Genomic DNA, 21,715 nt, shown 5'->3' on the forward strand with positions numbered 1-21,715 from the left:
GTCTAGGTGTGTCAGTTGCCCCATCTCTACTACAGTTCAGACCACGTTAAGAGGCTACGGCATAACTATGGTGAACATAGGTTCAGTGTGTCCACACAGCAGTGTCTCACCAGCTAGGTTGGCCTGTCCATATCTCCATAATACATAACTGTCTGGGTCTGTTGGTTCTAGGAGAGCTGCCTAGATTTTTTCCCCCAGATTACTGATTCATCTGAAGACTGCCGGGGCAGAGGGTTGTGGGTGCTCTTCTCACAGAGCACTGCACTATGTGATATCCCTTCCTCCCCCTCATGCAAATCCTGGCAGAGGGAAGACTCATAAACTTTAAGGCTGGTCATCTAGTCTGCCCTCGTGCACACTGCAGGCCACAGAACCCCACTCAGCCACTCCTGGAATAGACCACTAACCTCTGGCTGAGTTACTGAAGTCCACAAATCATGATTTGAAGACTTCAAGTTACAGAGAATGCACACACCATTTACGTTAATTTAAACTTGCAAGTGATCCATGTGTCATGGTGCAGAAGAAGGCAAAACCTCCCCAGAGTCTCTGCCAATGTGACCTGGGGCAATATTCCGTCACAACCTTATCTGGCGATTAGTTAACCCTGAGCATGTGGGCAAGACCCACCAGCCAGACACCTGGCAAATAATTTTCTGTAGTAACTCAGAGCCCTCCCCAGCTAGTGCCCAATCACCAGCTGTTGAGGATATTGGCTACTAGAAGTCACAGATGGCCTACGTGCCACTGTAGGCAGTCCCATCATACCTCCCTTCCATAAACTTATTGAGCTCAGTCTGAAGCCAGTTAAGTTTTTTGCCCGTACTGCTGTCCTTGGAAAGCTATTCCAATGCTTTTAGAAACCTTCACCTAAACATGTTAATGGCCAGTTTATATCCATTTGTTCTTGTCAGCATTGTTGCTTAACTTGAGTAACTAGTCTCCCTCCCTGGTATTTATCTCTCCGATATATTTATAGAGAGCAATCATATTTCCCCTCAGCCTTCCTTTGGCTAGGCTAAACAAGCCAAGCTCTTTGAGTCTCATCATAAAGTAAGTTGTTTTTTTTCCCATTCGTCTGATCACCCTAGTAGCCCTCTTCTGTACCTCTTCCAGTTTGAATTAATCTTTCTTAAATGTATGAGCGAGCAGACTTGCACACAGTATTCCAGATGAGGTCTCGCCAGTGCCTTATATAATGGTACTAACGCTTCCCTATCTCTATTGGGAACATCTTAGCTGCTGCATTCTAAAATTGAATTAGCTTGTTTCACGGCTGCATCACATTCATGGCTGATAGTCAGCCTGTGATCAACCAATACAACAGATCTTTCTCCTCTGTTGCTTCCAACTGATAAATCCCCACCTTATAGCAAAACTTCTTGTTGTTAGTCCCTAAATCCATGAACTTGGTCTTTGCACTATTAAATTTTGTCCCAGTGCTATTACTCCAGTTTTTAAGGTCATCCAGATCTTCTTAGCTAGCTAGGCATGGTTAGAGGGTCCCATCTGCATTTCAGCAGACCTGCATTAGAGCCCAGTTACCGCCTGGCAATCATGGTACAGCCCTGTCCATAAGCAGGTTTGAAGCAAGGTATGCCAAAACAGTCAGAAGCCATGGGCTAACAGTGTTGCATGTGGATATATGGAGTCAGCTCCATTACAACCTGATTATAAACTTATTTAAAACCATAACATGGCTGATCCTATAGTCTGAGCGCCATCTCCAATGCTTAATGGTATCAAGAAATGTTGTGTGTTTTTTTTTTTATTGAGAGAAGTGGAAACTGGTTCATGTGACAGTAAGTAAGCAACCATTCAGTTGCCTAATAGTGAATGCTTAATACTTACACAGCTCTCTCCATGGTAAAGGCCTCTAAACAATCCTTATAATGTGCCAGAGAGGTAGAGACGTGCTATCGTCCTCTTGTGAATGGGGTAAACAAAGTCAAGAGGTGACATGCCCAAGGAAATGGAGGTTCAATCGCTTTCTTGGTGGTTCTTTCTCAGTTGAAGCCCTCTTTACCTGTTTCTCTTAATGCTGTCGCAGAACAGCTGCCACTGTTGACAGAGCCCAGCTGAGTGTGCCAGAGGGGCTGTTGGAGAATCTTGAGGAACCATGGGCTTGCGCCTCCTCACACTGACAGCTAATGCAAATGTAATGGTGCTTAGAAGTGAGAGCGGAGGCAGTAATGGAGCAGTGTAGCCAAATCACTGGAGGAGCTTCTGCTGGAACTGTTGCCCGGCATTTATCTTTGGTCAGGTTTGCCATCACCAAATATGAAGAACGCACTCTGGTTTCATTAGAAGAGTCTCTTTATTATTCCACAGGAGACAAAGTTCCTGTATTAAACATCCCTACAAAGACTGTCCCTTAATATTCAGTGTGCTTGGCTCCAACCAATGGTAAAATTAGCATGGGCAGTATGAATATACGGTATTGATGTAACAGTGCTTTGCACTTACATGGTGCTTTTGAAGGGGGATTGTCCCCATGTAACAAATGGGGGAAATTGAGCACTATGAGGCTAAATCATTTGCTTGAGGGTAAACAGTCAGTGTCTGTACCAGGAACAGAACCCAGCCTCTTGGATAACCATTCAACATGCAATATCCCATGAATGGTAAGGAGTTATCTTTAAATTCATAAAGCAGCCAACCAAATCCAGTATCTTATATATTTAAATAAAAGTTTTTGCCTGCCTGCTTAGTCCAGCATCAGCATGTTGCCAGCTCTCCGAAGCACTGTGTATTTGTTTCAGGTTTCTGTCAGTTGTACTATTGCAGAGCTCTGGGCACTTTAAGGGAGCTGGCTTAGAACCACTTTGGCTTTTATGAGAGTAAGCACCCTGAGATCTGAATGAATTGCCGCTAAATTCAGCACCCGCTGCTCACAAAGAACAGCCCTTGCTCTAGTATTTTAGGAGAGCGTTTTCTCTTTGAGGGTCGGCGGTGGCTGGCAACTGCTCATTCAATTTCCACATCGTGCACCTCTTTCCTAGCGTGAGGAGACTCTTCATAATTGGCAAATGAACGAGAGTTTGAGTGCTGCTGCATAGTTCCTGCTATGAATGGATGATGAAATGTTAAACCGGTGCCTTTGGCTAACTTTGCCAAGCTGAGGTTGCAGGAGGTGGGCGGGAAAGAGAGCCTCTCATTAATGCAGAGCACACTACTGGAAGCTTATAGAGTGGCGAGGCACCACAGTAATAGATATTCCACAGTCATGCAGAATCTGCTTCCCTGGGAAGAGAGAGCTTTTTTTGATCTGTGGGTGAAACACATTAAGGTCAGTTATTTCAAAAGTGACTGGTGAATTTGAGTCCTGGCTTTTGAGACACCTTAAAGGGACCCGATTTGCATAGGCTATTTGCACAGCATTCTCTGAGAATTAGGCCTCTTTAAGGTGTCTCAAGTTGGGCACCCAAAATCACTAGTCACTTTGGAAAATCTTGGCCTAAGTCTTTATGATTATCCAAGTAAAGGCTGGGCAAGTAACTTCTGTGCTTGGGCAGGTGAACTCTTGTATCCTTCTGCAAGGTTCAATTATTTTATTTATAGCCAATCTCCTTTTGCTTCATTGAATACTTGGGGGCATCGCACAGCAAAATAGAAAAACATAAAACAGCCTAACCTCTTAAAACAAGATTCAGGGAGGACTGAGACAGGACAAGACCTGTTTTGTTACTATAGCCCTCTCTACCCATAAAGGCCTTACAAATATTTTCTTGGATGTCCATTTAAAGCCTGATGGTTTTCTAAAGTGTTGCTGTTTTGTGTGGTGTTCCCAACTAGATTTAAATTCCAGAGAGCAGGAGACATGCCAACCCGTACATGTGATTAATGTGGACATTCAGGATAATCATGAGGAGGCGACTCTGGGAGCTTTCCTTATTTGTGAGCTATGTCAGTGTGTAAGTATAAAGTTCTCATGCCCTATGGGCACCTTGGATTAAAAGGTTTTTGTTTTTTGTTTTTTAAATTACTTACTGCTTCTTGGAGCACTGCCTCTGGTAGGTGATTAACCTGGGTGAATCTTTACCTGAAGCAAAATCCATATTGACAGACTGATGTTTCCCAAATCCTTCCCTAAGATTCTCTTCAGAGCGGATGTGCCTAGATGGATGAATCATCATTGAATTAATGTTTTTCTAGGGGGGAAAAAAGGTTTAAAACAAATATATAATTAGCCATGGGCGTTGTGCTTGAATGAATATGCAATGCTTTTAGCTACTATTGTTTAAATCCAATATTGCACAGCCTGCTCACTCAGCACTTACTACACGTTGAACTCCAGATGTGCTAACACTTCATTGGGTGCATAGAAACCATACATACTTAGAGAGGCGTATGTCCATTGCAACACCAGCTTTTAATATACAGTGATTCAGTTTAGATGTTCAGTTCTGAGGCATTACAAGAATGAGGAGTGCATCTTTTCGGAATGTTGCCCGGAACAAATCCCTCATTTGTGTGTGTGTGGTTGGGGAGAGATAAAAAGCTTAAGCAGCAGGTAGCTTCTACTTTCCACCTTCAGTATTCTTGACCCTACCACCTTATTTAATCAACACTTGTATCTTCACTGGCTGATGCATTAAATTCTAAAGAAATGGTAGCATCATGTCAACGAGGGCAAAGGGAAAATTCCTTCCATGAGCTAATAAGCCTCGATATTCCACTGTCATGGCAGACTGGAATTCCACAGGAAGTCTGGTCTATTCTCTTGATGCCACACACACACTTTCAGTCTCCAAAATCTTCTGTCGGCTTGATGAGATGCCGAAGCCATGTTTAGAGCTCTCAAGTCTCCTGTGTGTGCTGCACTTAGTGTGGAACTTGCAGCTATTTTGATACTTTCACAGGGAAGGTGGGGTGGGGTGGGGTGGAGGAGAGGTCTCCTCGTGTCACATGAGCCAGGAAGATGCTCAAAGATAGTGCTGCCAAGAATATGCTGTAAGTAAATTGGTTTGGTTTTTATGCTATTGTTGCCAGTCTGATCTGAAGAAAAGTATCACCAATATATTGAGTGGGAGCTAGAAGGGCTGTAGATGTAACTTTTTAAGGTCACATATAGTCTTTCTCTGTCTTGTCTCAGACAAGAGAATTCCTGGCCACACTAGTTAGGGAAACAATGTCAGATGCCTCCACTGCTAATATAGGTACTAGGGGACAAGAATCACAATGTAGATGGGACCTTGACTGTGTGTTGTAATCAGGCTCAAGTCTTGGCTGTGTGTTGAAATAGGATTAAGGTGCCATCCACATTGCAAAATGGAACTAAATTGTAACTAGGTTGGGGACAACAGTATTGTAACCTGCTGCCTCGCACAGTCGTCTTTCTAGTGTATATGGGGCCACTGTGTGTGTGTGTGTGTGTGTGTGTGTGTGTGTTTGGGCCATGTTCACACTGGAATCAGAACCATTTTTCAATGTGCCAGTCTGTCTGCCTGAATTCCTTTGAGGATTTGTTTTTGTTGCTAGTACTGAACTCAACAACCAAGCCACATCTTTAGTAATCAAATGTGGTACAAACTACATGTCAATATTATAGTTGCATGTTGTTTTTTATGTTAAAGAATACATGTGTATCTACATATTGGGTGCAGCCTTAGGATTACTGGCAAATTGCCAATGAAGGCCTTAATGTTTTATAATTTGGTCCGTCCCAAATTCAGATTTAGAAATAAACCTAAACTAAGAGGAGCTACCTTGCTGCAAACTCCATCAGCATCCTCTGATGTCAGTTACTGATGTGTTCTTCCTCTTCTTAGATACAACACACAGAAGACATGGAAAACGAAATAGATGAGCTGTTACAGGAATTTGAAGAGAAAAGTGGAAGGACTTTTCTTCACACTGTCTGCTTTTATTAAAGCACGTCCGTCGCTTAGGCCTTAATGCAGATGAAAGAAGCACGTGTGTAACATTCTGACCATACTGTACTTTCCCGAAGATGAACTTCGAACTTTTTTTTGTTAATAATTTTCCTTTTCAGTGTTTGTTTTACGTTTCAGGTGTTCTGCCACAGGCAGGCAGAGAGACCTGCTGAATTGTACATATGAAAATGAGAAAAAAAAAATATACATAAAGGCCACCTATTTAAAAATAAAAATCAAGATTTTTTAAAAATCCTACTTTAATTGTTACAAGTAGGATTTTAATTATAAAGAGAATGTTTCTTGGATGATACAGTTTATATTGTATTTTTCCAGCTTACAAATTTATTTTATTTCAGTTGTGCATTTTTTCTTCTTTTAATGAAACTGACTGAATGGCTGGAATATGCAAAGATGTGAATGGGAAATGAGTATCTGTATATTATTAGAGATGACACTGGGAGCATCCAATAAAAATGAAAATCTCCATTTCTTCCCTATCTTTGTTTTCAGAACAGAAGCTGGATAACTGCCTGTTGGTTCCTTATGATGAAGCTAAAGGTCTCTAAAACAGCATTAGAGAAAAGTGGGTTCAAACAAATGAACGTGGGTTGAGGGTATGGCACTGAACTTGGACTTAGAAGTTCCAGTTTCTAATGCTGGTTCTGCCAAAGATTTCATATATCGCCTTGGGCAAGTTGCAAAGTCCCAGATCCTGCAGTGAGATGCATTGAGGTCAGTGAGACTCCATACAGGTGCAGGGATATGCTTATGCACATCTCATTGCAGGAATCAGGACCTTAATCTATCTCTGCCTCGTTTCCCTGATATGTCACTTATAACCAAGGTGTGCTACGTGGGGGTAAAATAATGACGTTAAGGCCTTAAAATACTCTAATGACGTGCCACAAGTAAACAGCCATGTTCCATGTGAAGAATGGGAAACCGTAAAATCTAGAAATAGGAATGATTTAATTGTAAATGGAAATTGAGCGTTTTTTGGATCTAAACATTCCCTCCTGTGTTATGGTCTCAAACAAGATTGTGTTTCTACTGGCAGGCCAAAAACTAACCAGTCACTGTTTATAAAGAAAACCAAAACCAAAACATAATTGTATTGCTCAAACAGGGAAATGCCAAAGGTGAACAGCATAAACAGTGAAAATTAAGTAACTTATTAGAAGGTAAAGAATGAAAAAAGTGAAGAGCTACTGGTAGAAGATGAGAATCGTCTGTTGATGATGTCTCTTTAAAGGTAACCGATCAAGGATTGAGAGAGGACTAGGTTTGTGTCCTTTTTACTTCTTTATGATGTATGTAGAGAGGAACTGAAACGTGCTTGCTTATTTTAAAATGACACTGGAGTCAGAATCCAGATTCCTGTGTTCTATTTCTGGCTCTCCCATTCTTGCTATGGAGTCTTGGATAAAACTCTTACCCACCCACCTCCATTTCACAAAAACACTTAAGCAGGTGCTTAAAGCTCCATTGACTTCAATGGGATTTCAACACATGCTTAAAGTTAAGCAAGGGCTTAAGTACTTTCCTGAATTGGGGCCTTTGTGTTTCCTTTCCGATCTGTCAAATGCCGATATTTATCCACCTCTGTGAAACACTTTGAGCTCTACGCATGAAAAGCCCTATGGGAGTGGCAAGTATCTACCACTTTCCTAATCTCTTTAACAAATACACATACAGTTCAAAGATGTATTTCTTCAAAGGTAGAATGGATGCAAGTCAAGTATCTGACCATGTTGCTTTGCACCCAGCAGCTCTTACAGCTCTCAGGTCAGCTTTCTGCCCCATCAAGGGCACCATGGAAATTCTTCCCCTCTTTGCCCATGCAAAGGCTGAGTCATGATTTGCGTTAAAGTGAAAAGCTATGACCCTGTAGGCTGACATGCTTTTCAGGAATGTCCTAAGTAACCACTAAATTATACTCTGATCACAGAAAGCCCTACCTCACTAAAATACCCACATACCATATTCCCCCCAAAATGTAATTTCCCCCCCCAATTCTCCTTGTGAATACATTCCTATGACTAGAGGGGAGTTAAAACTGTGGCACTTATAAGCAGCATTGCTTGCGTAGTAAATACATTTTCTTTGTTTCTCTTCTCATCCTGTTTCCTTTTGTTCCTTGAGACTATTTACTTGAAGTTGGATGAAATCCTGCCTGTATCAGCTTCTGGTCATTTGTATGTTTGTGACATCATAGCTGGTTACTATGGGAATATTTGCAGTCCAAGACAGATAGTTAAGATGACTCTAGGAGGGCTAAAGTGCTTAGAGGTGGCCTCTTTAAGAAAGGCATTCCATGTGTCAGTCATCCAGAATGACTGAACAAAAATGTAAAGCAGAATTATTGCTTCTCACCTCAAATAACATCAGCAGCTCTGCAGAGTTGCACCTGTGGGGAGTAGAAGCAGGCACAGTGCCTGGAGCTGTATCCCACTTCCATCTTCACGCTTCATAAACAAAACTATTTATTATCACTTCATAAAAACTAAGCATCTGAGGATATTGTTGTACATGGCCAGCGAACATGAGTTTTGTTAGCTTTTTTTTTAAGTGAGTATGTGTCCATATAAAATATATATACATGTCCAGGAGATCTTCAGAGAGATCCTTTTTGATTACATAGGAATATGCTGTGTATGTGTGTGTCTAGAAGGGAAGCATCCTGATTGCTCTAGCCATTAAGTGTGGAGTCATATATAGACCTTGAACAGTTCAGCCAAAATGATTCCATTTGCCAAACGGCTAATCTGCTGTTCCTGCAGATTATGCACGAACCACTTGAATCCACCCCTCGCCCCAGCTTTGCCTCCAGATTTACACAAAAGGCTTTGATCTAAAAGAATGCTCCGAGGTTTGGGATTCTACAGAATCACCATCTCCTTTCTAAGTTGTGCTTTGTAACTCACAGGTGCAATTTAAACTGGGAGCAAATATTTATCACTGAGGCAGGAAATAAATTATAATGTTATCAGGTCTCAAATTTCATGAGCTAAGTTGCATGCTGAAACATACCTAGTTAACAGCTGCCTGAATGTGTAGACTAGTATTAAGAGGGGCCCACAACCCAATGAAAAGTGATTCTAGCTGCCCTGTGCAGAAATTGCTTCCCACTCGTACCTTGCTCTGCTGCCTTCTTGAGCTGTTCATGTGCTGACACGTGTTGATTCTGAATTAAGTTTATATGCTGGCAAAGGAAAGATGTATTTGTACTCTACTCAGATGTGTTTCTCTGTTTGCCTCTAATGGCTTTCATCTTCATTAAAGCCCACAATAATCGGGTAGGACCTAGAAAAACCCAAAGGGTTCGTTCTTTTAAAAAAAAAAAAAAAAATCCCACTTGAGTGGTCTAGGTCCAAGCAACCTCTTGTGCCAAAAAATGGTTTTCAAGAAACAGATCAGACTACTGGGGATGAAAGGAAAAAGGAGATGAATTTCTGTTTTTAAGAATATAGACACACTCCATAAACCTCATGGATGATACTAGCAGGAGAAAAAAATTAAAAATAGCAAGTTTAAAACTTTCACCCAGACATCCCAATGACATGCAAGTGATTTGTAATGGATGCAGCATTTTAATTATATGGATATTCTGACATCACTTGAAGGTTTAACAAGAGTATAGATGGAAGAGTTAATCTATATTTTATAATATATATTTTACCATCCTCATGTGTCTCATCAATGATTGGGCTGGGAATATGTTTCTGTCTTCTGAACCAAAAAGCATTCAATCATTTTTCCTCGTTCTGAGATTGATGCTCTTTACATCCAGCTAGGAAAAATAATTAAGGGTAACACTCCTCGTGGGGTCTTGGATACAGTTGTTTGTCCCTCTGTTGGTCAGAGTGGGGGGTAGTCCTGGCTAATCTCTCCAATCTGTATCAGCCCAGAAGAGGTGGCTTGGAGTGACAGATTCCTCGCAGTGATTTCTTCTTTCTAAATTTAGTGACTACTTTTCATCAATATTGTTTTCACTACATTGACTTCCCCTGAAAGGCCCCATCAATTTAAGAATCTTTCATATCGATGTGTGTTTACAAGGCCTGGCTTCCCCTTGTTTCTAGAAGATTGTTGTCATTTCTTGTACATTTAGGTCATCTAACTAGGAACTCAAGAGTAGTTCTGATCTCCCCAAGATGAGACCTTAGCAGATCACATCTCTGACAGGCACTGGGAGCAAGTCCCCAAACCAGTTAGGGGTGTGAAGTTGTGTGGGTTTCCAGGTTACAGTTTAACATTCCTCTTTTTACACAAGTCGCTTCTGATTCAGTGCGTTGGCTTTTTCTGTTGTGCTTATTTATCTTGACTTGTACATGAACTTCATTAAGGCTTGGTGAAGGCTCCTTCTTTTTGTCAGAAGCATCAGGATAATATCTCGCAAATGGGCTTCTGGAAATAACTCTGCAATGAGAGAGATGGGTATTTTCTTGGGTCTGTCCTGCCAATCTCATCCCTCACGTTCTCCACACATGGGCTTCCATTGCTGCCGTAAGATGTTCAAGGCACCAAGCAAGTGCAAATGGTACAATAGACCTGTGTACGGTGGAGCAGAGAGAACTTTCCCCAGGATTGTAATATGGCTGGAGCCAACCCTTGAGCAAATTTTGTGTCTAGAATCCCTACAGACTCCCTGGGCTCCTTAACAAGCTCGTTGCCAAGCAAGCCCCCTACCTCCTATTCCTGGCCTCTTTTTTTTTTTTTTTCCCATGCCTACAGGTGCTAGGAGAGGTTCAGAGTACTCAGCAAGCCACCAGTTCTAGGAGCAGCACTGATGGAGAACCATTTAGCTGCAACGAGAGGTGACTGCTGTGGGCCCTTGATCAGTGAAGGGATAATGAGGAATGAACAGCAGCACTGATAAAGACAAAGCTCGACAGGTCATCTATGTATTTAACACTCAAGTTTCTGAAAATGTTTTAATGTTGATACCCTGGGCCAAACTTCTCCCTGACCTATCTCCATTGCCTTGAAGGGGGTGAGAATTTGGCCCATTTTCATTGTTGTTCCCAGTGGGATAAAATGAAGAGGTCTATTTTATGCAGAGGCCTGTGTGTGTTCTAACAGCTTGTATTGCTGCACTGGCTTCTGCCACTCAGTAGGCGAACTGAAGTGATTTTAAAACAATATATTTGAATCTATCCCTAGGGTGCCACCTGGTTGGTTTTAAACTGACCTGGCTGGTTCTTGTAGTGTTTTGCTGGTGAAGATTTAGTGTCATGTTTTTTTTATTTTCCCCGCTTGGGACCAACATTTCGTGTAAGCTGCAAGCACCCACAAGCTCGCTGCATGATTACAACTGCCACCCATGTTACGTGGCTGGGAGCGTGGCCCACTCTGTGCACCAGGCGCTCACCCTGCTGAAACTGCAGCAGGCAGCTCGTTGCCGCACAGGGAAGCAGGATGGACCTGTGAGCGGTGGAGGGAGATACCCTCAAAAGCTGAAGCTCCCGGCAGGGGTTGATTGTAGGGGTTCATGAGGGGTGTGTGTGTGTGTGTGTGTGAATAGCTCTAGGCAGCACTAGGACCCTTTTTGTTAGCGTGTGTGTGTGGGGTGCTAGTGCCTGGTTTTTCTGCAGCTGGGAGGTGGCAACCATACTTACCCCTAAACTGTGATGTGAAGCATCCTGCCTTTGAAACTTGCCTGTTGCAGATGTTCTAGCCCTGTCTGTGATATTCCCCTAGTGCCTTAGCAGGAGGATGCTTCCTTAGCCAGGATCCTGCATATGAAGTCACAGCTGGGGAACCTAAATACAGGCTCTTCATACTGGAGCCCAGCCTGAACGGCCGAGTTTGGAGCCAGAGCAAGGTATGCTTTTCAATGTTGGTGGATCTCAAGATGTTAGATCCATCCCCATGCAATTGAACCAGCCCCATGGTGCTGACCTAAATTTCACTGCAGTATAGTGTATACAGGACCATCTTTGTCTTTACTGCTGCAGGAAGAAGAGTTAAAAGTGAAGCGTGAGACGGCTAAGTAAATGAAACACAAATCACCTCTGAATATTCTTACATGTTACAGGCCAGCTTTTCAGGTGCTCAGCACCCGTTTAGGCACCTAAATAAGGGCTGGATTTTCAAGAGTTCAATACCCAGCATCCTGAACTCTTGAAAGATCTGGGCCCTGCTGTGGGTGCTGAGCTCTTTGGATGTTTGGTATTTCAGGCAAGCACAGGTCATTACTTTGGACTTGCAGCAAACCAGGCGGCTTCTGTTCTGCATTTCCCAGTAGCTCCCCTTTCACGGCTTTAGCTTCTCCCTCTGGCTTCTTTTATTGTCAAAGGATGGCTTCAAGCAAAAGTGGTGTGAGCCTGGGTTTCGTGAAGGGCGTGTGAGCATCTCTCGCTGGCGTCACACAGGGCAGCAAGATCTGTGGCAGCTTCCCAGGTGGGCATCTCTGCCAACATACCACAAGCCTGACCTTGCTTACCATTTCAACCAATAGGGCTGGGGTTTCGAAGGCCTGTTTGAGAAGGATGCATATACTATAAGACTGAAAGGATAATAGAAAAGATAATGGCTAGTGTCTAACTGGTCCAAACAGGGTCTTGAGGTGCTGTGGTTTGAAATGGAGAGGAAATGACCTCGTCGATTTGATTATAATGGTGCCAAACGGCACAGTGATTGTATAATACAGACTACAGGTGCTTGTCTACAGGGGAATGGCGTAAAGTGTGAATTTAAACTGCTATAAACAGGGGCAAAAGGCTGTCTGGACACCAAGTTTAAGAGAAGAGTGGCTTCTTTCTGATTAGCTTAAGTTGATTAGAAAGAGGTTTTAACTCAACCACCATAAGCAGGTCTCATACCAAGTGTCCGAAGGTCCTTTAGCGACCATTGAATTACATTGGTTTAAAAGCCGATCCCTGTGACACCGGGACAACTGTCCCATTCAGACAAGCTGTCTGATCCCTATCTACATGAGGCTGATGTCACCCAACAAATTTCATGGGTTACCCTGGCTTCTGCAGTGGGGAGATGAAAGGTTATCCTAACTGAATAGCACCTTGCTTTTAAAGCTAGAGTTGATCTGGTCAGCTAACAAAACAATCTCTATTGTTTAAACTGAAGGGAAAAAAGTGAATGTCATTCTGCTTTGGTCAGGTCAGACAGACTCCATCACTTTGTCTCATGGCAGCTTTATCTTAAAATCTGCCACCCCTGCCCCCTGGTTGGCTCTGCTGGCAGTGGCACCAGTAGAAGTGCTAAGCTACATAACTCGCTGGTGCCTTAATGATTGTGTCGCATAGCCCTGCTCTGTGCATGACAGATAAAACACCAACTCCTTGTCTACTGCTCTCCAGCATCCTATTGGTCAGACCAATGGTGGGGCATGCAGTCAAGGTTTGGATGACTCTCTATGGCACCACCTGTGTGTGGTCTCTGTTTGTGCTACCCCGGTAGCAGTTCAATGAGTGGGAGATTTTATTAAGAAAAAGCTCAGGGTAGGCACAGCCACTGAGGCAGAGCTGCACGGGGCAGGAAGTGAAGCCACTGAAGGGCAGGGTGCTTTGTCCACAATAAAGTTACTTATTGGAATAACGGTCCCCATGAAACCTACACAATGTGATGCTTAAAAACTGGTCTTTCTAAGGACCTAGGGCAATACATTGTACCCAGGCATCAGCTTCAAAGCTGGTGTGTGAGATAAAGCTGGGGGGAGTGCTGGAGTTCACAATGATCAGGCCAGGAGGAAGACTGTAGGTTAATTAATAACCTAAATAAAGGGTAGAGTGGGCAGTGATGGGGGAGGGAAAGTCCTGTTGGAATCTATTGTGGAGTAAAGAAAACACATGAGATTCTTGTCAGAATGACACCTCCCCCCGTTTGTTCCCTGCCACTCAAATGATTACAGGAGTCGGCATTTCTGATCAGTCGATGTCGTAGGAGGTCCTGGGAGTCCAACACTCTGCGCTGTGACTGGCTTTAATAAAGGGCAGGGTGATTTCATGATGGCTAACAACATTTGTAACTCTGTGAGCTAATAAGGGTGATGAAATCCTAAACTTTAAGAATGGTCAGTGGGGGTCAGAAAGAGTTTACATACATGCACACAAGTATGGTGGCGAGGTGCTGCTGATGTCAGGGGAGAGTGGCTTCACCCTATTGGTCAAGATGATAGATGAAAGGAACATGATTTATAGCAAAATGGCAATGACTTAAATCTGTGTAGGTCCCTCTTTTCAGCTTAGTCCTAAAGGGCTTGAAAACACTTTGGCTAATACTGAAATATGGTGTGAAATATGTCAGCTGTTTAGCAGCAACATTGTCCAATTGTTTAACATGGGATGTTGTTACCGAAATGTCGGGTCCGCCTAGCTGAGAGTCAATGACAGCCAGACAGGGATAAGGAAAGGTTGCTTTATTCTGCAGAAGAAAGGAGAGTTCTGTACCTTGGTACAAAAAAACTCTACTCCATACAAAAATCAAGAATCTTTTATACACACTCACACACAGGCTTCGGTTGTGTTAGCATTTGATTGGTGGTTAGCAAACCCTGCACTTCTGCAATCTGCTCAGCAAAAACCGTCTTAGGACCAGCTTCAACTGCCTCAAAACTGATAAGGGAAGACCGTTCAAAAGTTCAGGCTACTGTGTCCGTGAGATGTCCAATTTCCCCTAATGGTTGCCAGCTATTATAAAACTACTAGCTGTTAGGGGGTTGCTGCTGACTGTCATAATGTGAAGGATACTCAATCCAACTGAAACTGCAGCATATGGAGAACAAAATTAGCTGGAACAGCGTGTGTTCAGGAGGACACTGCAGTTAACAACTCTACTGTCACGAGAAAAATCCTTGGCATCTTTTATGACCATGAATGATCAGGACCTTTGCTTAGAGGCAGCACCTGGAGGACCACAGGGCACCGTGTCAGCGTAGGGAACTGGTACAGGAGTGATTCAAGAGAAGAGTTTCACCTACCAAATCTCTGGCACCTGAAAACCGATCCCATCTAGCTTGTGAGGTTGGACAGGATCTCAGCCATGCTCGAGTGGCTGCAGGCCAACCAGAAATCCCAAGCGCACACAATTCCTCCGGACTCATTTTAGAGCCAACTGTTCCCTGCTTTGGTTTCGCTTGGTTGTTACTTTTAAAAATGCTCTTCTACAGCTAGCAGAGCACTAGCTGCTTTACTGCTGTATTACCCCACAGCAGTCTGCAGCTAGACCATAGACATTGTTTCACAGCTCAACAAGACATGAAACCAGGGCCAGGCTGGGTAGGGCAAGGAGAAAGCCCCATAGATCGTCACACTGCTCCTTGGGGAAGGGCTGAACCAAAATAGTCCACACAGCCCCCTTCTCCACTCGTCGTTTGTGCCCCTTGCACAAAGGCTGTAAAGAAAGCAAATGAAAAGTGCACACATAAGAGATTTGATATTCTAATCTGCAGTGCAATTTGGGTTCTAATTTGAGGACACAATTTAGTGATGTTAATTATGTGAAAGTATTTTGGTCTCTTCCATACCCAGTAGTAGGTTAATGACTGTTATATAATCTCCATGCTTTAAGGAGCAAAGTTATTATATAAGGAAGGCTGATTGAATGCATGCCATTATGGGCCGAAGAACAAAAACAAACAAACTACTCTTCCTACCCCGTCTCCACTAAAATCTGTTTCACTCTCTCTAATAAGCTTCAGAAACAAATTGTACCACCAAGGTGAAACTGAGCTCCAGGAAGGACAGGACTTTCAACATGAAAGCACTATGTGTTAACATGGCCTAACAGCCGCTGAGCTGTGTGTTTTCACAGGATTCCTCCTTTTCTCCTCCTCCACCCCCCATTTTACAATATATTGGGGAGTGAAATGTTTGTAGGGAAATATCTATGCTAGCTGGTCACTTATTTTTCCTGAGAGTCAGTGATGAGGTCAGGCTCATCCAGTGAGGTCAATGGAGTTGCACCACGGGTGAGTTTGGTTTTATTATTACTTATTTAGAAACCAGCTTCTTTTCAACCAGTTTAAAAAAAAAAAATGATGCAACAGCACTGTTTTTCTCTCTGGGAGAAGAATGGAAGGAACCCTGTGGCTCTAACTAATTTCCTTCTCACTCACACCTGTTCTATAGTGGTGTGACTGACTCCAGATTTATCCCAGGGTAACAGAGATCAGAATCTGTCTCTACATTTTTAGAATCTCTTACTGCTAATAATGTACTCTAATGCACCACAAAAATTAATGGGCTTAATGTGCAGCAATGGATATTTACCCCTAGAGTTAGGAAGTTTTTCCTAAGGGCTAGTCTAGTTAAGCTCTGTAAAAGGCTTCCAAAGGAGGTGGTGGAATCCCCTGTTTTGGAGGGTTTTAAGACCCCGCTTAGACAAACACCTGTCAAGGATGGTCTAGGTGGTCCTGCCTCAGCACAAGGGCCTGGACTTGACTTTTCGAGGTCCCTTCCAGCCCTGCATTGCTGTGATCCTACCCCTGCCCACCTTAGAATCCTTGTTCCCTTATAGGTTAATAGGGGCCCCTTCTTCACCCTGCAGCTGGAGACCTATAACCGTGAGTAAAGTAACTCTGGAGAAAAGGAAGAAAAGGATGCTGGGGCCCAGTGGAGAGCAATGATCAGGCCTGCTACCATCCCTTCTGGAGAGGCTGACAAACCCCCCCCCCCCCCAAAAAAAGAATGAGCCTGTAGCTCCCTGCGATGGAAAGCGACCAGCAGAGGGCGATAGTAAGACAGGGAAACGCCACACTGAGGCCTGTTGGGGACTAGCTGCAGAGGCCAAGGGGAGCTCAGGTGGAGCGGGTCAGGTGTTCGCGTCCCGCCCCCGTCGGACCGGGCTCCTCCTACAGCCTTTGTAAGATAGGCCATGGGCTGCTAAGCTCAGTGGTATGGTCACTGGGATCCCCTAGCAGAGAGTTCCCCCTCCCCCCCCCGCCCTGCCTCCTCTGAGCCTTCCCCTCCCGGCCGTGCCTCCAGCCCTGGGCGACCTGTGCGCGGTGCGGGACAGCCCCGGAGAGAGCAAATGCCTTTGCCACCCTCATTCCCCCTCTGTGTGTGTTGGGGACGGGGCTCGGCTCACTTACATCTGAGCCTCCCCCCGAAATCAGCCTGCTGGGGGTCGGGGGTGTCCTTCGGTCCAGTGACCGGGCCCCTCCCTGGCCAGCCTGGGGACCGAGAGAGAGGCGCAGGGGGGGAGCGAACGCGATTAAAAATCGGGGCCAAACCCCTTCCTTGCGCGGTGATCCAAAATCGTGCAGCGTGTGTGTAGGGGGGATTGTGTGTGTAGGGGAAAGTGTGTGTTTCAGGGGGAGATGATTGTGTGTATGTGTAGGGGGCGATGAATGATTGTGTGTGTAGGGGGGATTGTGTGTGTGTAGGGGAATTGTGTGTTTCAGGGGGAGATGATTGTGTGTGTAGGGGAGATGAGATGATTGTGTGTGGGGGGGAGATGAATGATTGTGTGTGTGTGTGTAGAGCGAATTGTGTGTTTCAGGGGGAGATGATTGTGTGTCTGTGTAGGGGGGGAGATTGTGTGTGTGTGTGGGGGGGGGGGGCATAAAGAGCAGGCAGCTGTGCAGGGCGCCCTCCCTCCCCGAGCCATGATCCTGGCGCTGGATCACAGCCTCCTCCTCAAGTAGGTAAATGCCTTTGATGGGCTGGGATGGCGCGTGTGTGTGCGAATCGGGGGGGCGCAGAGAGAAGCCCCCCCCCGCCTCGCTCCCTGCCACAACGCTCCGCAGCGCGGGGGCGCGGAGCGCAGGCCCGGGGAGCCCGCCCGGATCCTTTCTGCCCCCGGGGGGGAACATTCCTGCTGCCTTGTAGGGTTTGTGCACGTAGAGAGTTGCAGGTATTCAGCCTCCCCGGCTGCATGGTGCGCATACCAATCCCAGCTGCATCACCCGAAAGAGAAGCGGGGCGGGCGGGGGCCGTGCCGCGAGCGGAGACTCCCGGGTCACGTTTGCTTTTGCCGGAGAAGGGGGCTCGGGCGGGCAGCGGATGGGGAAGGGGGTGCCTCTGGCCGGGAGGGGGATCTGGTCCTTATAGCAATTGAGCAGGGGGAGAAAAGCTCCAGCATGACGCTCCCCCCGGCACAGGCTTGTCCCTCGGTCTGATTCCTCCTCTCTCTGCGGCCACGGGCAGAGCTTTGCACCAATTGGTTGGTGATTTGTTTTGGAGGGGGGTGGGGGAGGAAATGGGGGAGGGGGTAGTTTGTATTTTTTGTTTAACCCCCAGCCTTCCAAATATTGACTGATTTGGCCACTTCTGTGGCTTCGCCCCTCCCCTGTTTGTTTTGTGGAGGTTGGATCCGTTTCCAGTTGCTGCATGCGGGGCTGCGTTTGGGGGGGATGTGCAGGGCTGGGGGAGCGGAGCGCACCTCCCTCCACTGACGGGGGGAGGGGGGAGAAGGGAATTTTTTTTTTTACCTGTCACATTTGTCCTAGAAAAAGACAGCGAGAGGGAGAGCGAGGCATTCCCGGCGCAAGGGGGACAAGAGGGGGGGTGTTGGGGGTCAGGCGCCCCCCCCCCACACGCACCAAGATTGCAGCTTGGAGAGAGGAGGGGGCATATGTGACCAAACCTGACCTCTGGGAATAACCGGCAGCTGCTTTTTTATCTGGGTTTTTTTTTTTACGGGGGGTGGGGGGAATAGACAAAACATTTGTCAATTTCCAGTTGCTGTCCATGAATGCAAACACCATGATTTTCATGATCCTGGGGGCCTCTATTGTTATGGTAAGAGATTTTGCTTATCACTTTATTTCCTTCCTCCCATCACATTAGGGTGTGTATAGTTTATTTGGGGGATGTGTGTGTGTGTGTGTGTGTGTGTGTGTTTGCGTGTGACTGTCTCATTAAAATTTTTTTTAAAAGCAGCATTGAATTTTTTGATGACTGCTCCAGTCTTTAGCAACCAAACTAGAGTCAATGTTTTATTCCATCATCTAGAGTTGACCAGATGCCTTGGTTGTGGGCTCTTACAGGCAATAGCTTGCTTGATGGACATGAATGCGCTGTTGGACCGGTTTCACAATTACATCTTACCGCATTTAAGAGGAGAAGATCGAGTTTGCCACTGCAACTGTGGAAGGTAAGTCACCCGCATGATATTTCGTACCCTTCCCCCCCTACTCGTCTCACTGGAAAGGCACAGGCTAGGTTTAAGGAACTCAGGGGGTGCAATCCCATCACACTGAGCATCCAGCAAGCAGCATGCAATGGATCACTGACTCCTAGGGTTCAGCATTTTTAGGGCGACCAGACAGCAAATGTGAAAAATCGGGACAGAGGGTGGGGGGGAAATAGGAGCCTATATAAGAAAAAGACCCCAAAATCGGGACTGTCTCTATAAAATTGGGACATCTGGTCACCCTAAGCATTTACATTCTGAATGTGCCTTGTGTGTATATTCACAGCAACCTTCTGCATGATCAGAATGAATTTTTTGGAGCAAGAATTTGCTCTGAGCCTAGCATCTCCTTTTTCTTGTGTGTGTGTCAGCCCATGAAAAGTGAGTAACTTTTTTGCTTCAGCACTAACCATGATTGTTCCATTGTCCCCAGAGACCAGGGTACTTATGTGTGTGTTTGTGCAATTGGGGAGTGCTGTTTGTTCTGCTGTGGTTTCAAACCAATTACCTCTGACTGCTTGCAAGACTCTCTGCTGAGGAAGGAATGATGCTCTCGAGGACAGGGTCACTTTGGGATCGTTGCTGCTGGTGTGTTTTTAATCTTTGACTTGCTTTGAATTCTTTGTGGCTTTTCTGTTTCCGAAGATTATTTAGGTGCTTTCTAGGGCATAGTCAAGTTGTTGGTTGCAGCTGTCACGTTCTTGATTTGTTAACAGATACATATGGTGGACTTTTCTTTCAGTAGCCTTTTTTCGATGTAAGATTATAACTGAACAAATACATCCACTATTTATGATTGTGTAGCTATGAGGTTAAGACCCCCCCACCCCACCAAAGAAAGAAACATTTCTTAAATTGTACATAGCCACTGCATAGCTAGGCTTTCTGGAGCTAGGGAAAGGCTGCTCTGTAGACATGGAGATTGGTATGTGTCTAGAGATGGATATCTGCTGTGGGACCATTTTCAGTGATTTTTTCCCCCAAACTTTTGTCTGATCCCCTTTTGCACCGTATTACGGGCTGGTGTGGGGTAATGGTTTTCTGCCCATGGGATCAAAAGGGTATGATCTGATGCCAGCCAAAGGCCATGTCAAGGCAGCCCGCCACTGGCCTACGTACTGATTTTAAGATGTCCTTCACTCACCGCTTTGGTCTGCTGCTGTAATCCAGCTGCAAGCCGTTCTTGGGGCATCACACATGTTCATTGTCCTCAGGGAAGACTTTAGCCCTTGAATGAGGTGGGGGACAGGGTTTAACCCAGGGAAATTCCTCTGGCCTTCCACCCTCTCCTTTCATGGCATTATTCTACCAAGGGGACCAGTGTTGCTCCCCTCTCGTGGTCTCTCTTCAGTTCTAGCCCTCATGGGGCCATCCTTAGTCTCCAAGGCAGAAAGATACACTGGAGGGGCCCAGAGCAGGGCTGAATGCACTCCACTCGCCATCTGAAAATACTTCTGTGCCTGATGCCCCTGGCCACCCCTTGCCTGATGCGCAAGGCCTCAAGGGTTTTTGGTGAGGCAGTGCATGGGCCTGGGGCTGCCAGTCTGAGGGCTATCCGAAAAGCGGATGGCGCAATGGCCCAGTAATTGGGTTCTGTCACGGAGTGTGGGGGGAGTCCGGCCCTGCACCCCTCTTCCTGGGACCCACAGTGACTCTTAGCCAGCCAGTAAAACAGAAGGTTTATTGGACAACAGGAACACAGGTTACAGCAGAGCTTGCAGGCACAGTCAGGACCCCTCCACCGAGTCCTTCTGGGCTTTCAGGGTGCTTGGATCCTAGCTAGGATACCCTGAATTCCGCCCACACAGCCCCAAGCCCAAACTCAAACTGCTTCACTCCTGCCACTCCCTTCCTTTGTCCCCTTCCCGGGGAAAGGTGTTGACCTTTCCCCTCCCTTACCTAGCTCAGGTTACAGGCCCTGGCATCGTCCATCCCCTAAAGTCCTCCCCTGCTCTCCCGCTCCCCACACAGACAGTCCCTACTGCATCACAGGTTCAAAACACCTCAATTCCATGGAAGCTCCGGTATGATCCCAGGTGGTTGATGCAGCCCATATGTGGAGTGCCATGTAGCTTTCTGTGCTGGGGCAGATGGTCGTTCAGGGTGACCTTAACATTCCCTTGGCAGTTGTCCTAAGAGGAGGAGTGTGCCCAATAGCTATGGCTAAAACGTTTCCCTGCTCACCGCAGCTGGTGGGTGAAATGAAATATAGCTTGTGACGTGCTTTGGGATCCTCTGGGATGAAAGAACAGTGTAATATCATCTTATTTCCGAAGTGTCCCTGCTGCCCAAATCTGATGGGTGCTCCTCTCCCCTGGAATTCTGCATGGCCCCAGTAACACTGTGTAAACAGACACACATGCATCCAGTACCCCTCTTCCCAAACAGACACTGGTTAATTTCCTAGAAAGAACCAAAAGCATCGTCCCAGCCTCCTAGCCCAGTCTTGGCCCCAGGAGAAAGGGGAGCAAAATTCTTGGGAATATCACCAATTTCCTGTCCTATGAAGAAGTAATAGCCATTGTCAACACAAATCGCACTAGACACACGCCAGTCCTATTTGTTACTGGGTTCTGGCTGTGTGTAATTGATGGAGTCCTTTGCATGTACACTCTGATTATCTATATGTAGGAGAGACTTCAGAAGGGCATCCCTGAGCTGTGGGAGCCAATGTGAACTAGGGAACAGAGTAATGGACTGGAATCCTTCACCTCCAAGCTCTGCTGTTGATTCACCATGTG

At 45.6% G+C, this 21,715-nt stretch overlaps 2 protein-coding genes across 4 annotated transcripts in view; both read left to right on the forward strand.

Moving 5' to 3' along the window:
- The window catches only part of SSU72 (SSU72 homolog, RNA polymerase II CTD phosphatase), a 62,249-nt gene extending 55,884 nt beyond the window's left edge, over positions 1-6,365 (forward strand). The window contains exons 4-5 of the mRNA XM_050931499.1: positions 3,796-3,914; positions 5,772-6,365. Of these exons, the coding sequence (XP_050787456.1) occupies positions 3,796-3,914; positions 5,772-5,873 (221 nt within the window). The 3' untranslated portion in view covers positions 5,874-6,365. The remainder of the gene's footprint in view (positions 1-3,795; positions 3,915-5,771) is intronic.
- Positions 6,366-17,415: 11,050 nt separating this feature from the next.
- Positions 17,416-21,715, forward strand: part of TMEM240 (transmembrane protein 240) — a 28,180-nt gene continuing 23,880 nt past the window's right edge. The window contains exons 1-2 of one of the 3 annotated variants that reach the window (XM_050931506.1): positions 17,416-17,484; positions 18,829-18,935. In XM_050931506.1, the coding sequence (XP_050787463.1) occupies positions 18,844-18,935 (92 nt within the window). In that variant the 5' untranslated portion in view covers positions 17,416-17,484; positions 18,829-18,843. Of the gene's footprint in view, positions 17,485-18,294; positions 18,581-18,793; positions 18,936-21,715 lie in introns of those variants that run through there. The other 2 variants (XM_050931505.1, XM_050931504.1) reach the window with 2 other exon arrangements.

Source organism: Gopherus flavomarginatus, chromosome 21 (genome assembly GCF_025201925.1).
Source record: "Gopherus flavomarginatus isolate rGopFla2 chromosome 21, rGopFla2.mat.asm, whole genome shotgun sequence".
In the NCBI taxonomy this organism is placed as follows: Eukaryota; Metazoa; Chordata; order Testudines; family Testudinidae; genus Gopherus; species Gopherus flavomarginatus.